General features: G+C 37.9%; 1 protein-coding gene across 3 annotated transcripts; it reads right to left on the reverse strand.

The window, feature by feature from the left end:
- Window positions 1-2,372: 2,372 nt before the first annotated feature.
- Window positions 2,373-13,773, reverse strand: LOC143877010 (putative methyltransferase PMT20). 3 transcript variants are annotated; one of them, XM_077378712.1, is made up of 8 exons: window positions 13,546-13,773; window positions 11,314-11,603; window positions 10,470-10,618; window positions 10,104-10,299; window positions 6,732-6,942; window positions 5,656-6,331; window positions 5,269-5,346; window positions 2,373-3,032 (listed from the first exon to the last, which is right to left on the reverse strand). In XM_077378712.1, the coding sequence occupies exons 2-8, from the start codon at window positions 11,581-11,583 to the stop codon at window positions 2,813-2,815; spliced, it is 1,800 nt and encodes a 599-aa protein (XP_077234827.1). In that variant the 5' UTR covers window positions 11,584-11,603; window positions 13,546-13,773; the 3' UTR covers window positions 2,373-2,812. The 3 variants fall into 3 exon arrangements, with proteins under 3 accessions (XP_077234827.1, XP_077234825.1, XP_077234826.1); XM_077378710.1 differs by having other exon boundaries at window positions 13,432-13,772; XM_077378711.1 differs by lacking the exon at window positions 13,546-13,773 and adding an exon at window positions 12,120-12,605.
- Between the last annotated feature and the right edge of the window lie 1,933 nt (window positions 13,774-15,706).

Genomic DNA, 15,706 nt, shown 5'->3' on the forward strand with positions numbered 1-15,706 from the left:
AGTCAATGTAAGGGCAAGGATGATTCGATAATATGTATAGCTAGTGGTTGCAGAAAGCCAATGATTATTTGTAGAGACAACAGGCATGTGGAGACACAACCGAAAAATCTTCAATGGCTCAAAAACAAGCCAAGGTGAAGATTATTGGAATTGAAATCTTGTTTCCACACTAGTAGAGACTCTCTTGTAGACTCCAAATGGGGCATTGGAAAGATGGAGGTTTCTATGGTTTGGAGAACCATATGTTGTCATGTAGTTTCCTAAATAGAGAGAGAGAGAGAGAGAGAGAGAGAGCTATACTTCGGTTAGGAGACCTGTGTTGTATAAGTTAGTGTTGTACCTTATGCAAAGTTATGTAAGGAGAAAAGGAGGACTTTTTACATGGAGAAGAGAGATGTGTGGGCTTTCTCTTGAGCAAGAGCTAGCATATCTTGGATTTGTTACCGGCTGAGACCCGCCGCCAATCTACCACTAGCGAACACACGAAAATACCCAAGAACTAGCACTACAAGATGGAGAAAATATGTGCCAACAAAACCACAACCACCAAGGTAGCAAATCACAAGCAAGCACAAGAAGACAAGGATATATGTGGTTCACCACAATAGGCTACTCCACGGGCAAGACAACACTCAATCCACTATTTATAAGCAAATTAGTACAATATTACCTCCATCGGTAAAATCCACCGATAAAACCCTTCTCCCCAACCTTCTATATAGCCACAAATAACCTCCAAGTCTCTACACCGAGTACATGAAAAACCCTCCCTCGAGAAGTGGTTGAAAATCCTCCAACACAATCTTTCTGCTACAATAAACAAAATCCAATGGAGAAGAAGTATGGAAGAAGAAGAATACACCTTGATAAACAGGAGGAGGAAACCCCAAGAGAATACCCCTCTTTTGCCCTAAACCTTCTCCTCAACTTTGAGTATATGAATCTTGCTGTTGCTTCACCACAAAAGCCCTCCTAGAGCCCCCAAGAGAAAAACCCCTTGCCTTACCCTAGATTTCATCTCAAGAAGAAGAACCTTGCTTTTGCTTCACCACGAAAGCCCTCCTACGGTCCCCAAGAGAAAACCCCTCTTGCCTTGCCATAGCCTCCTCACCTCTCTAAATTTTTCTTCCTTCAAAACCCTCTCTTTCATATACAATCCCTATATATATAGAGAGAAACACTTTCCCACTTAAAAGGCCCAAGTAGAACCCACTCACGTTGTGAGACAGAGAGGGTGCTGATTCATGGTGTATACAAAGCCTCTATTCAGGATATAGTGATTCTCGTGCCAAACAGCGCCATTATGTTCAGAGCAGAACAGGAGAATTGTCCATCCACTTTGATTACCCGCTAAAAAATATTTGTAGGGAATCTTTTATGCATGTACTTTGGATATAATTTTATATCTAAATATTGGTTATTGAAATTTACATTAGCTAATGGCTCCCAAAGTAATTGCAAATATTAAGTTAATGTAATTGCCAAACAAGGACTAAATGTAGTGGTATCGAAGGAGGAGGCCCTCTATCTTCAATTAAGAAGATACTGAGGATGAGGACTGGCAATGTAGTGAACATTTATCCCTGAATAAATAAAGAAAGCTAAGAAGTTGATTTCTTTTATTGCGATTAACCATGCTTTCTCCAACACGTCCCATTGTTGAAAAGGATTTGCTTTGATCCCATCCCATCCCATCCCATCCCTAACAGGAAAAGGCTCCTGTTATTGATAAGAGCTCGGTTTGATGATGTTCAGCTTGACACGAATGTTAGACTTAGGGCGACATAAAACACTGGGAAAAAAATATACAGCTTTCATTGACAAGATATCCACTCTGGGAATCTTTCTCCTATTTCCTTTATCTGATGAAACTTCAACGTCCCAAAAATATCTAAAGACTCAGAGTCTAAACCATGGTTTTAACAGTAACATCCAGTCCTGTTTTGGCAAAAAAAAAATAAGAGTGAGGAAGAAAATAGGTGAGGATTACTCTCCAATGATTGTTGGGCCCAACAGATGAAAAGCTTGGAAACCAAACCTTTTAACTAGAGGCAATCCTTGCAATAATTAAGCTTGACATGCTTCTTTATGTCAGGCTCTGTTTCTTTCAGGCTCCCTTTCGTTCGACATTACAATTTTATGTTCATTGTTTAGTGTAAGAATGGGGCTTTTCATAAAGAACAAAGGGTTACTCCATGAGAGAGAGAGAGAGAGAGAGAGAGTATTTTGAAAAATAAAATAAAAATCACTAAGCAGTAATAATTATTATTAAAAGCAATAATAACTAGGGATGCACTATTACTTGCTCTAAGATCCGTTTCGTATCGAGTAGTATATTTTGTGAACAGATCAAGCACAAACCCAAATAGTAATTTCACCCAACAATATAAATCTCATTCGACAAATAAACTTACAAAGCCTGAAGGCTTGGCTCTTATCATTCATTACAAATTTCATCTCTGCAAGTTTCATAAAATGGAAGTACAAGAAGAAAATGAAAACAAGAAAACTAATCTGATGTTGAGGTAACACAGGCCTGTTTGCTTCATATAAAGAATATATATAAAAAAACTGGAAATTTAATGAATTGGAAAACTCGCTAATCTATGATGAATCCAGGTTGAGATTCCCATAAGCTCTTGGCTTCTGCTGAGCATGGATTTCTGTGACTGGGATGATATGTAAGGCAAAGCATTCACATTACACAGATCTTGGCGGCAATGAATAGAACATTTCTTTTGGACTTCAAAGACCTTTCATGGTGAAATTCTGCTCTCAGGGTTGTATCCCTTCTTTATTCTTTGGTTTGTCATCATTGACTCTGGTTAGAGGAGTACCAAAGCTTCTTTTGACAGATCAAAATCTTCTCATTATCCAGGCTATACTCTGTGTCTTGTTTCTGGCAACCCCATCTCAGCCCTTTGGCAATGGTTGTTATGGCATTCAAGAAATAGTTGGATTCACGGATTATTACGTACCCATTAGGACGTAGGATCCGATCCATCTCCAGGAGCACATATTTCATATCACACCTGCAGAATAGTGTCACCACCAGCAATTATAGGTATATTGTGTCCCATAGATGTAAGTTGGATCTATTATAGATAGAAGTACACAAGCGAGTGCATAGAAAGGTTGTGTCGATGACAAATCTTTACTATTGGGAAATATGATGAAACCACACTAGATTTAGGAACTGAAGAGAAGTTGCAAAGGGAAGAAATTTAGATGTACAGTTGAAACAGTTGTGCTTGTAGCTTAACCAGATCAGTTGTCATAAAGAAATTGTTCAAAAAAAATAAAAAATCGGGTCAGTTGTATGTGGTAACTAGTAACACTATGGCTTGGCCTTCAAGTAGACATCTTTGAAGGCCTAGAATAGATGTGATATAGATGAATTTGTGGCAAAGGCATCTTTCTTGAACTGAGCTCATGACTAAAGAGCTTGGTACTCACATTGAACCAAGAAGATTGAAATTGATTCACATTCCATTAACAACATTGCAAGCACCATCATGCAGTCTACATAGGTGTTTCTTACCCAGGTCAACCCTAAACATGTCATAACTATTGCTTAGAAGATCCTGACTTGGTATGCGACACTTCTTTCCAAAAAGTAAAAACCTATAATTCTTTATCTCTAATGATGGTATGGTATGTTCTTTGAGCGTGTCCCTTATTTCTCTCTTTAACATGAGACTATTTGACATCCAAAGTGGAGGAAAGCAATGGAAGTGGAAACCTTATTACTTGTCTCACTATCTGAAGGGTACGAGGCAAGACTGACTTGTGTCAGAAAAAAGATACAAGGCAAGCCCTTGTCCTAGCCATATGGTAAGAATGCCACTCTAAATGGTGAAAATAATCAGCAGGTATATATCGTTCCACTGCTTGGGTTTACATGTAAGGAGACTCAGAAGGATATGTAGGTTGAAGAAATCCATCTTTTGCTTGAGCAATTTTCTAGGGCCTAGCTCAATAAGTTTAGCACAACACATATAGCTTCCAACAGAGGACTTCCTGTAGTAATGAAGAAGTTGAATAAGGTATAGTTGTGGTTTTTGGTGTATGTAGATAATATTGTAGTTATGTGGAAATGATGCTAAATTTGTCTGGGCCAAAAAAATAAAGCATTTGACACTAAATATTTAGGAGAATTGAAGTATTTCTTACACTAATTGAAGTTGCTCTTTCAAAGAATGAGCATCATTATTCTCAAAGGAAGTATGTGCTCGACCTCCTTTGAAAGACAAACACGCTAGGATTCAAGCCTATCAACTCCCCAATGGCAGTAAATAATCATTGTAGGTGTTGATAAGGCTAGTAGGAAAGCTTATCTATCTTACTATCATTCAGTGCTGTCTAAAATATATTGTAGTAGTTAGCTACTTGATGCATCTCCATCGGACCTCTTAGCATGATGTGGTGTCTCAGATTCTTCCATATCTTTTAAGTCCTCTCTAGGAAAGGCTAGTTTGCCACCCATGGACATCTTGTATCACAGCATTCTCGAATGCTGATTAGGCTCCTTCACCAGATGATTCTCACTCTACTACAACGTATTGTATGTTTGTCGGAGATAACATTGTATTTGTGACATGGAAGAGCAAGAAAAAAAATCAATTGTAGCAAACATCAATCTACTACAAGGTACTGGCTTACTCTGTGTGTGAGATTGTGTGGTTGACAAATTTTCTTCAAGAATGAGGTCGCTACAGACCAATGCACATGTTTTTTTATAATCATATCATATGCATCTGTTTTTCTGATTTTCCTCCTCTGTAGCTTCCTCTTTACAACAAAAAAATCTTATCCAGTTTCCTTTCCCAGAACCACTTCTCTAAAACTAATCTAACGGAATAATGGAAGCCCTTCCATTCAGTTGCAAAAATCTACCAAGAATCCATCTGCCCATATCACTTTGTATAATGCCCATCTTATTATGTAGGTGCTTCTACAGAGAAAGAGACACTGCATGGGAGGCCTCTCTTTAAAACTAGAAGCATGACCAGAAATAAACTGTCCCAAGCAAATGTGCTCCAAAAAGACAATTTTATTTACAAAACAGTTAAGCATGTCTGCAGAACTTGAGACAGCCTTACGGAGGCAGGGATTTTTGTTTTGGTTGGCAAGCTGGTCTTTAAACGTAAGTCAAGTGAAACTTCATGGTCATTTGTATCAGTTAGTAAGATTACAGGGTGTCAATTCATGTTATCCTGCCAAAAGGAAATGACTAAATAAAAAACACAGTAGGTTACGAATCTTTACCTCTGACTCTCAGCAGTAAAAAGGCCATCGAGATGCAGCAGGTCATAGGTTCGAGGATATGTCGAGAATGCCTCACACCTACAGAACATAAGACAAATCATCATAAGAAATATTGAATAATGGTGCATAAAATCAGCAAAAAAAAAACACCATATGTATGTACATGTGCATGTATCACATCTGCATGTTAAACAGCAACATAACCATGGAGGCAAACAATGCATGAGCATTTGATATGCAACCAAGAAAGTAGTAACATATTATATGTTTGTATAGGTCTATAGACTATAGAATGTCCATGTAGAAGTGCATAGATTCAAGTGGAATGTGATGAATATAGAAATATGCATGTATCACTCATATATGCAATCCTATGGATTTTCATACCAATCATGGTAGGTTCCGACCAATCCCCTGTCATAGAGCACACCGAGTGAAGTTGCACCATAAGAAGAGACCACATTCATGACCCACAGAGGGTCATCAATAAGTGCTGCAGCGAAACCTCCATACACCGTGTTCATGTCCATTACATTTCGTAGTTTATCTGTTCCAAGTGCAGGCAGCAAAGTCTTGTAGTGCTTTATCCTCACCTTCCATTTACTATCATCATGCTTGAATGCCCCAGCACTCCCACCAGGGATCATTGAAATGCGCTCAGGAGCAACATGGAGCCGCTCGGGCCATTTTGGAGTTGATTTTAGTGCTAATTTCTTAAATTTCTGGCTTGGAGTAACAATGCAAGAGCGGATTGGTATGTACCATGCCTCATCAGGTTCAGTGCCGTCATCACACTTTGGTGGGTAGGCATTAGCTGAAGCTTTCTGATCATAACAACTATTGTCTGAAGATTTTTGCCACACTGCAATATCATCTTTTTTCTTGTATAATTTGAAACACATGCTGGTTAGCAACTTTTGTAATTTCCCGTAATCTGATTTCTGCTCTTCCACAGTCGTGTTCCATCCTCGCCAGCGGTTCTCATAATTCACTGGCGGACCGGAGAGGATCCAAAAGCCACCTGGCCGAAGAATTCGATGTACTTCTAGAAGGTAAATTCCACCTGAAATAGTACAATGCTAATAAGAACTGGTGAAGCAGATCTAAGAGATTGCAAGGAGAAATTTTCTATTTGTTCATGAAATGATTAAGATGTACAGCTCTTTTAAATGATCAATGTCAAAAGTCAAAAGGACAGTGAATGTTGAATAAATTAGATGCCAAATTCAACAAATGAACAACTAAATCTGAAACTTTTCTTTTGGCTTCATTTTCAATTTTGGTTTCCAAAATTAAATGCAAAGAACACCTAATTCAACTCACAAACCCAAAGATAAATACATTTTCTAGATTTATTCTTTCAAATTCTTCTACAACCTTTTATCTAGTGTACTCATCTAAATCTGTGTGAGTATTAGACGTTCCCTGTTAGTAAACATTGTCAAGAAAGAGATATAAATTACCAAATTCTGTCCAGGGGATAAGGCATCTGGAGCAGTGAGCCATATCAAATGAATTGGAGGGGAAAGGAAGGCGCTGCGTAGAAATGACACCCAAGATGGCTGGAATACCACGCTCAAGGGCAAATTGAACCTGAGCCTCATGATTATCTCTCGGAGCAAGAGAAACAGTTAAAATTCCACGGTCTAACAAATCACCTCCCCAACTTGCAACCTGAAAATTAAAGAAATGAAGCCTATTAGAGATAAATGAAAAAATATCTATTCAATAAAATAATTTTTACTCTTACTTATGTTACAAGGAATAAAAGAACAATGAATTTCAAGAAGGTTATTTTTCACAGCTTATTATTTAGGAGATCGGGAATTGATGCACAGTAAAGAAGGAACATCAGATGTATATAAAAAAAATCCACTGCATTCTTCACACTTACTTATTTTACAAGGATTAAGAGAACAATGAAATTCAAGAAGGTTAATCTTCATAGCTTATTACTTAGGAGATGGGCAATTGATACACAGTAAAGAAGGAACATTAGATGTATATTAAAAAAATCCACTGCATTCTTCACACTTACTTATTTTACAAGGATTAAAAGAACAATGAAATTCAAGAAGGTTATTTTGCATAGCTTATTACTTAGGAGATGGGCAATTGATACACAGTAAAGAAGGAACATTAGATGTATATAAAAAATCCACTGCATTCTTCAGAACATGACCGAATATAAATCTTTGCTTTTGAAGTATTCGTTATAGTTAATTACAATTTGTTACAGTAGCTGCCACGCGGGAGTCTCCTATAGGACGGTGCAATGCACCATCCTCATGGACCCATGTGCAAGTGGTGAGGGGCAATGGGCTGTAGGGAGATAGAGGCACATGTGGCACTTTTTGGCGCACTTTGAGTAATCAAGGGTGCTTTCCCATATGAAAAGTTACTAATACGTCTATAAAAACCCACCGATGAAAAACCCAATGCGAATGAACAGAATAAGATTGTGATTTCTAGAGCTTCCAGAGGTATTCTTTTTTTTTTTTTTGATGGGCAATCCAGAGGTGTTCTTGCTTCGTTCTTTTTGCATTAGTTTTCATATTCGTTCTAGCTTTTATTTTCCGCAGAAACAGAAACATGTTTTCTCATCAGTCTTGTCAAATTTAAGAGTAGTTCAGATCTATTGTCGCTGGTGTATTACGTCAATAGATAACAGCCAGAAGATAGGGTTTCTTTGTATCTAGGAAGCAAGTTTGCCATAACCCGGTGCACACCAATTAAACGATTGGTGGGGGGCGAATTTTGTCTTAAGGAAAGTGACATTGTAACACGCCTCAAAGCAATCTCATTCATCTAGCAGCACAGTGTTCTCCTACAGATACATTGATACATCTATAAGAATGAATATCTTAATATTTTGTCCATTTCGCGACATAACAGCCTGTACATATAATGTTCAAGGTATTTCAAACCTTGATTACTCTCAGATGTGTATATTTGTGAGTTCAGAGATACTAACAGATTATTATGGTTTGCTAATATAATGATTTGTTTTTTGCAGGACGTCTGTAAGTTTGGACATGGCATGTATGTAGATTTCAGCAGAAAGTTACTCCCATCAAATAGAGCAGAAGTGCGACAGGGAGGGAACTGGCCATAAAGAAAGATATGAGAAATAAAAAGAAGGCTCCGAAGAAAACAAGGAAAGAGACCCATGCACATCAACACTATCACTGTAGTTATATCGTAAAACTGACTTAATATTACACCCCCCCCCCCCACACACACACACACAAGCACTACGCTTGCGCCCCGCTTATAACATGATTTGACGTCAAAAAGCATTAAAGTTGCCCACTGTTCACGTCAAATCACGTTATAAGGGGGGCGCATGCGTAATGAGGGGGGTGAAAATATCATCTCCCTATCATTATCATCATTATTATCTATTATTGTTATTGGTATAATCTGACACAGTATTAAAAACTAAGAATACATAATTATTTACTAAATATATCCAAATGAATATAGAATAGATTATACATCTCCCATTCCCTATAACCCCAACTCCCTTTCCAACACCCAAGACCCCTCCAACCCCCCTATTTAGTAAGGACATCACCCAATACCCTCCATCCCCATCTCTTCTTCTCTTCCTCACTTCCCTATCCTCCCTTCTGACTGTTATCTCCTCTTCTTCTCTTATCCTCTTTTTTGTCCAACGGACTTGCAGATTTCAGATCTGCACATCTCATTCTTGCCTGTCAACATCTCTTTCGGTCTCCGATTTTCGAATCCTGCTCTGCAAATCTACACTACTACAGGACAGCTTTCTCAAATCTCTGTTTCTGCTGGTCCTTTTCTCTTTACTGCTATGGCTGCACTATCTTAGCAAGCCAAGTCACATGGCGGCCAAACTGAACCAGCTCTAGGACTCAGCATCAGATCCCTATCATAATTATTATCTATTATTGGTATTGGTATAATCTGACACATGTAAGTATTAGAAACTAAGAATGCATAATTAGTAACTAAATATATCCAAATGAATATGGAATAGAGTATACAGATGAAAAAAAAATTATAGCACCCTCAGAGTATCTAAGCTGGTAATTACGCAAGTCTAAACCTTGGGACTTGGATATGTACTTCCAATGTAGGCTTAATCAACTCACAGAGTCAATAGTATGTAATCCAAATTGGAGGAGTTTCTGCTGTCAAGACTTACAAGTATTTCAAATCAGCTTGGTAGTGCAGAAACCAGGTCAACTGAGCAGAGTCAAAGATGGACTAAGAAAACTTTTCACACCACTATAGATGTGGCAAGCGCTGATGCACATACCGTGATCAAGACTGTCCAGATTGTGAGCCTCCACTAAAATACTTAACAATAAAAAAACGTTCAATTACCGGACTTTGGCGCACTGAATGAAGGACCTATGTGCCCAATTTTCTTTTTAACCATTAATCTGCAAGCCACCAATTGGACAAATAGAATAATCAAATGAGTTTTAGTTTTCAGTTATAACTCCATCTGTAATAATACTCAAAATTTAGATGGTCTGGTTAGGCATACATGTGATCATATGTACACTAGAGAGGTGCAGTGCAGAGGCATTAACCATGATACCTCATCCGCGTGTGCTATATAGGATATAAAAATGGGAAGGTACAAGGGAAGACAGATAAAGGTTTTATTTTGATTGTTGCCCCCACAGTTTCTCAGACCAGTAGTTTTCTGGACATATAAATTCTCCAAAAATGGAATCATCAATGTTACCATACACTGAACATACATGCACTTCCAGACATCCATAGCATGCACAATTCCATAACAACCACACAAGCAAATGAAAAAAAGGAGATGACAAGGCACTCACCCCACATCCCGTATCAATAGCAGTTCGGATGGTCCCATCTTTCATCCCAGGAATCAAATCTTGCATCAAATCAACGTATGCACCAACTCCCCTGGGGAACATGGTACCCCCACCGGGGAAGAGGAACTTCTCCCCTTCTTTTCGCAGCCAGTTCTGATTAGATTTTTGTTTGTTAATCCAATCATATGGAACATTTCTGAAATCATACACACAAATGGAGAAGGACAAACTGTTATAGTCACACAAAAAATGAAGGCATGACATAGCCAATAAGAGCTACAGAATCAAAAGTCATCTGAGTTAGCAAATTGAAGTTTTTGCCATTAAAACCATAAGCAAATAAAGGTCAAGTAAAGAATAGGTTACCTATACCAACATTCATCTTTGCTCTTTGGCCATCTGATTGGTGACTTGTAACCATTTGGTGGGGGAACTAGGCATTCTTTCCTTTCAAAGATTGGAGGGCAATGGCGTTCCAAAAAAGTAAGTCGATGAACACCATACTTTTTCCATCTCTACAGTAACAAGTAACAGTTAGTACATCATTGCATATGCTTGGTCTAGATATGCATGAAAAACATACCAGACGAACAAAATTTTCAACATACGTGTTTATACTGAACTCACCTTGTCTTTTAGTATTTAACCAGCTCTCAAATGATATATATATATATATATATATATATATATATATATATATATATATATATATATAGAGAGAGAGAGAGAGAGAGAGAGAGAGAGAGAGAGAGAGAGAGAGAGAATGATCCAATGCTTCCGGGAATCATATTACCGTGCTTCCTAGCCTTATACATGAGGCACGCCTAGATTGAGCTGAACCATTCATGTGGTAGGTTCCAACTTAGAAATTAGAATGGCTATAGCGCAAAAATCAACCACTTTTAATGAATCTTGATCGAAAACTTAGGATAATACAATCATAATGATTTTTTGGCATTGAACCAATTAAGGTGAGGTATAAACCATTTTCAACCTCATATGAACGATACAAACTAGGAAGCCTGGCAATACAATACATCTAGGATACGTGGGATCATTCCTCTCTCTCTCTCTCTCTCTCTAAAGACACACATGTGTGCAGTCAAGGAAAGATAATAGATGCTTCAAATAATAGAATAAGTTAGGGAAAGCTGCATTGAATTATAAAATTTGGCTCATGTGATATATACGAAGCAGTAATTATGAATACCTTTGGGTCTGTGCATGGTGTGTAGTCTTGATGGTCGCTGCTACACTCGGGAAAGACAACTGGTTTAATTTGAAGAGAGGTGGATGTGACTTCCTTACGGGATATGAATGGTTCGAAAACATCCTTAGCGAGGAGTCTGTTCTTCTCAGAGCAGAAAATACCACCCAGATAGAAAGAGAACCCACACAGTACTACAAACATCAAAGTAATGGGAACTATCCTAGAACTTTTATCAGGATAAAAGGCTGGCTTGGGATCTTTATTCTTCATCTTTTTCTGAAATTAAGCACCTGGTGAAGCAAACAACAGTAAGCCATGTTATGAAGCATCATTGAAAATATGCATTACGAACAAACCATCTTTGAAAAAGATAATATTCCACATTTAATCTATTAAACAAAATCAATATTCATTCCATCCATAACATTTTTAGTCCAAAACAATAACCAATGGAATGAAACAAAATGATAGACTTTTTAAGGTTTTTTTTTTTTTTTTTTTTTTTTACCATGCGATCAGATGAGTCTTAACATCTAATCGAAAAAATCTTCGGTGTGATCGATCATCTCTTACCAAATTCGAATAAAATAGACACAATTCTTCTTTTTTTTTGGAAGGACGGTGGATCCCCTACTTGATTCTTTGTAGATGAAACACCTTTGGAATTTGGGGACTAACACACAATGCACTGTATTTCGGTATTTCCTTCCCCATGAAAGGACAATACAGCATTTGCTACCTTCTTTTACACAAGGGCAATCCGATAGACCACCAGAATGAATTAGGTAACTAGAAAATATATATACCTTTTTTCAATAATAATTCCCATTAGTTCCTTTTCGGGATCTTCAAAGAAAAAAAGATTTTGATCCCTTACGTGACACGAATTTCAACCTCTCACTAATGCTAGAACACTGAACTCAAAGGTTTGTGAAAAGGTCTGAATAATAGTTACTTAAACCCCTTCACGAATGTTAGAACACTGAACACCAAGTGCCACAAATCAAGTATCCCCCTCCATGCACCATGCATGTATATAGGTCCTCTCCAGAATATGACAAGTTGAGGGATCTAAGAAGAAGGATACGGAAGAATTAATGTCTAGAGTGTGGAACACAAGGAACAAATGTTCATATAAAGCAGCCAATAAGAAATGGGGCATTGGATTGCATTTTCATGAATTTTAAAGAAAAACAATGGCAGCTACAAGAACAAAAAGAAGAAAGAATTACAAATATGGTAGTAGGTAATTTAACAAATCAAGAATTAAAACATAGATATGACTTCAAATCATAGGAAATAGATTGAAAATACTGTGATTTTAGCTAAAATTAATGATCAAATTAACAATCATCCAACATAACAATAATAATAATGTAAAATGACAACAGAATTTCTACAAAGAACAACACAACAAGATGCTAAACTTATTAGAAACACTCGTACAGGCCAACAACAGCAACAAATCTCTCCTATGTGTTGGAACTTCAATTAAATTTTTTTTGAGAAAGAGTATCATACTTTCGGGCAAAGAAAAAGAAGAATTTCTTTTTTCTACCACAGCAAAAGGAAAAGGGTTTCCAAGAAAATCTTTTGGAGTTCAGTTTTCAGATCTATGTTAATGCTTTGAAAATCCTCAGGATCCAGATCTACTCATCAATGCCGATAGTCACGGTGAGAGAGAAATAGGATCCAATTTTTATAGTACGGATCTAATTTCAACAATCCCCATCGTTTTCTTTCTTTTTTCTTTTCGTTCCTTTTAAAAACATTAAGACCATAATTCGTGGATCTAAGTAGATGCTCTATAAACTAAAGTGAAGAACATTCAGTCTCACCTAACCAAGAACAAGTGAAAAAGAAAAGAAAAAAAAACAGAGACAAACAGATATAATATCACCAAACCAAGGAAGGCTAAAAAAGCCAAAACATGAACAGAGAAAAACATTTATCTGATCAATCCAGAAAGCAAAACTACATAAAAATCTAACAAATGATATCTAGGGATCTGTATTCTAACAAAACCAAAGCTCTGAAGCAGATCTGACAAAAAGAAGAAGAAAGGACGAGTAGAGAAGGGAAAGAGCAACATTGGAAGAAGGTGGAAAGCGAAAGTACCTGTCCTTGAGCAGCGCTATCTATTTTTATTTTTTTTTCCAAAACAGAAAGAGAGAAATAAATCCTTGTGTTTTGGGGGCCTCGGGAAGTGATATCGCAAAAGGACCTTCTTACATCAGCTGAGATATATTTCTGAGCTCCCGAAAATTCCTTAAATAAGACATTTTCTGAGGCTTCTGCTTAGCTGTCTTGCCGGTGGTTTCCTCCATTTCTTTTTCTTTTCTTTTTCCTTTCTTCTTTACCCTTTGGAAAATGGCTAGGGGTGAATGATTTTCAAAAGAAAAACTTGTCAGACATGCAGGAAAGAGGGGTAAATCTTTGAAAAACTGTTGATTCTCTCTTCTTTTTCTTGGCTTTTGTATGGGTGCAAGTAATGGACGAGGGAAACCAGGTGTCGGAAAGGGAAAGTAGACTTGATCCCTGGAGAAATTACAGGAATGCCACGTGGCTGTCCCATTTTACTGTTTTTTAGCTAAGCGTGGAATTTTTACCCACCCGAGATAGACGCCTAGTCACAATTCACAAATACGGATGAGAGAGAGAGAGAGAGAGAGATTTTAAATAGTCGGACTCTCGTCGGTGGAAGTTTGGAAAATGCTGACTCAGAAAAGAAAACGGGGCCAAAAGGGAAATTTACAGATTCTCGGATCTGTTTTTTTTTAACTGTTTACACTTGCCACAGATAGAAGTAGGTGGCCCCAAATCCTATCCGTCGATTTAACTAGGAGGACAATGAATGGACTGGATCATGTGGGTGGGCCCAAATCAGGCTTATCATATACTTCTCGTGGCATGGCTTCTTTTTAAAGATAGAATATGCACATGGTATTTAAAAAGGCTAGACACAAAAACCGGGTGTATAATAGCAACAATGTAGGTGTAAATAAAGTGTTCCTTGGAAAAGGAAAATCTCAAATTTGTATTACAGAGATGTGAAGATGAGTGCTATTTTAATCCAAGAGACGTGAAACATTGGGATTAGAGACCGTAGATAATCACTTTCCCACGAAGAAGACGAATAATTGTTGTCTTGAGCCATAATAAACGAGCACAAGGGTGACCAGGGTACAGAAGTTGTGGGCCCCATCATGGACGACCACATCCTTAAATAAACTATCACACTGACTCTAGGCTGAGAGTGTGGGTATTAAACATAACTACCATTTTTTGGGTCTCACACGGGGATACACGTATGATCAAGTGTAATCGAAACCGTTGATCTTGCAGACCATCATGAGAGACTCACATGTTCTTGGTCTCATGCTTAAGATACACACCGACAAAAATCAACGGAGAAAATATAGCCTGAAAGATTAAGATGAGTTAATCTCCAACGTTGAACTTTGATCGGGTAATATGGATGGTGAAAATCTAGATCTGTGTTTGGCAACCATGAAAAAAGATTCCATGGAATTGAACTTTCTGTTTTAACGTTCTTCCCATTCCTATTACATCAAAATATAATAGGAATTGGATTGGGATGCCGGCAATCCAAACACAGCCATTGAGCCCGTGAAAAGCTAATTAGAAAATTATGAAATAGAGTAGTGCCATTAAGAAAATACTACGACCAGGGACGGAGCCAGGAACTTGCTCTAGGGGGGGGGGGGGGGGGGGCAAAGTCGCAAAGAAGGTTGTTATAGCATGTTGAGGCCCACCATCTCCCGCTGTGCATAGGTGGAGCCCACATTTTACACCTCAAATTTTGATGTAGTAGGGCCCACTATCCATTGCCCAAGAATATTGGTGGAAGATTCTGGATAGAGTTAATCTAGGTGGGAAAATGCATTAATTTAGTTGGCAAAAGCCTAAGATTGGGAAGATTCATGATTTTCATAGAAGAGGGGTTAACTTTATGAAAAACGCTTAATCCATAGATTTTGGAAATTTTCGAGATTCCAAAAAATTAAAATCCTATGATTATGATTATGTGAGAAGCTCTTAATACGAGCAGCTCATCGAAAGCTTGACTTGGGGCCACCCACATAATGGCATTGCATGAATCAGAATTCTTCGTACGAAAGCCCCTTACATCCTGAAATTACTCGATTCTCAGGCTCAAACATCTCTGACCATTTATTTGTTCATGTTCCAATATCTTTGACCATTCTCATAATATCTTCTCTACATGGGGTCCACCAAATGAAGTGCTTTTATAAATCAAAGCTTATTCTGCGTTTTACTTCTCACACACTAAGGATTAGGGCTGCAACTCGAGCCGGGTTTTACCCGACCCGCATCGACCTGACCCGAAAATACCCTGGGTTGGGTTCAG

The sequence above is a fragment of the Tasmannia lanceolata genome, unplaced genomic scaffold (assembly GCF_043159265.1).
Source record: "Tasmannia lanceolata isolate RefF3 unplaced genomic scaffold, GAP_Taslan_0.1 ptg000005l, whole genome shotgun sequence".
Lineage (NCBI taxonomy): Eukaryota > Viridiplantae > Streptophyta > Magnoliopsida > Canellales > Winteraceae > Tasmannia > Tasmannia lanceolata.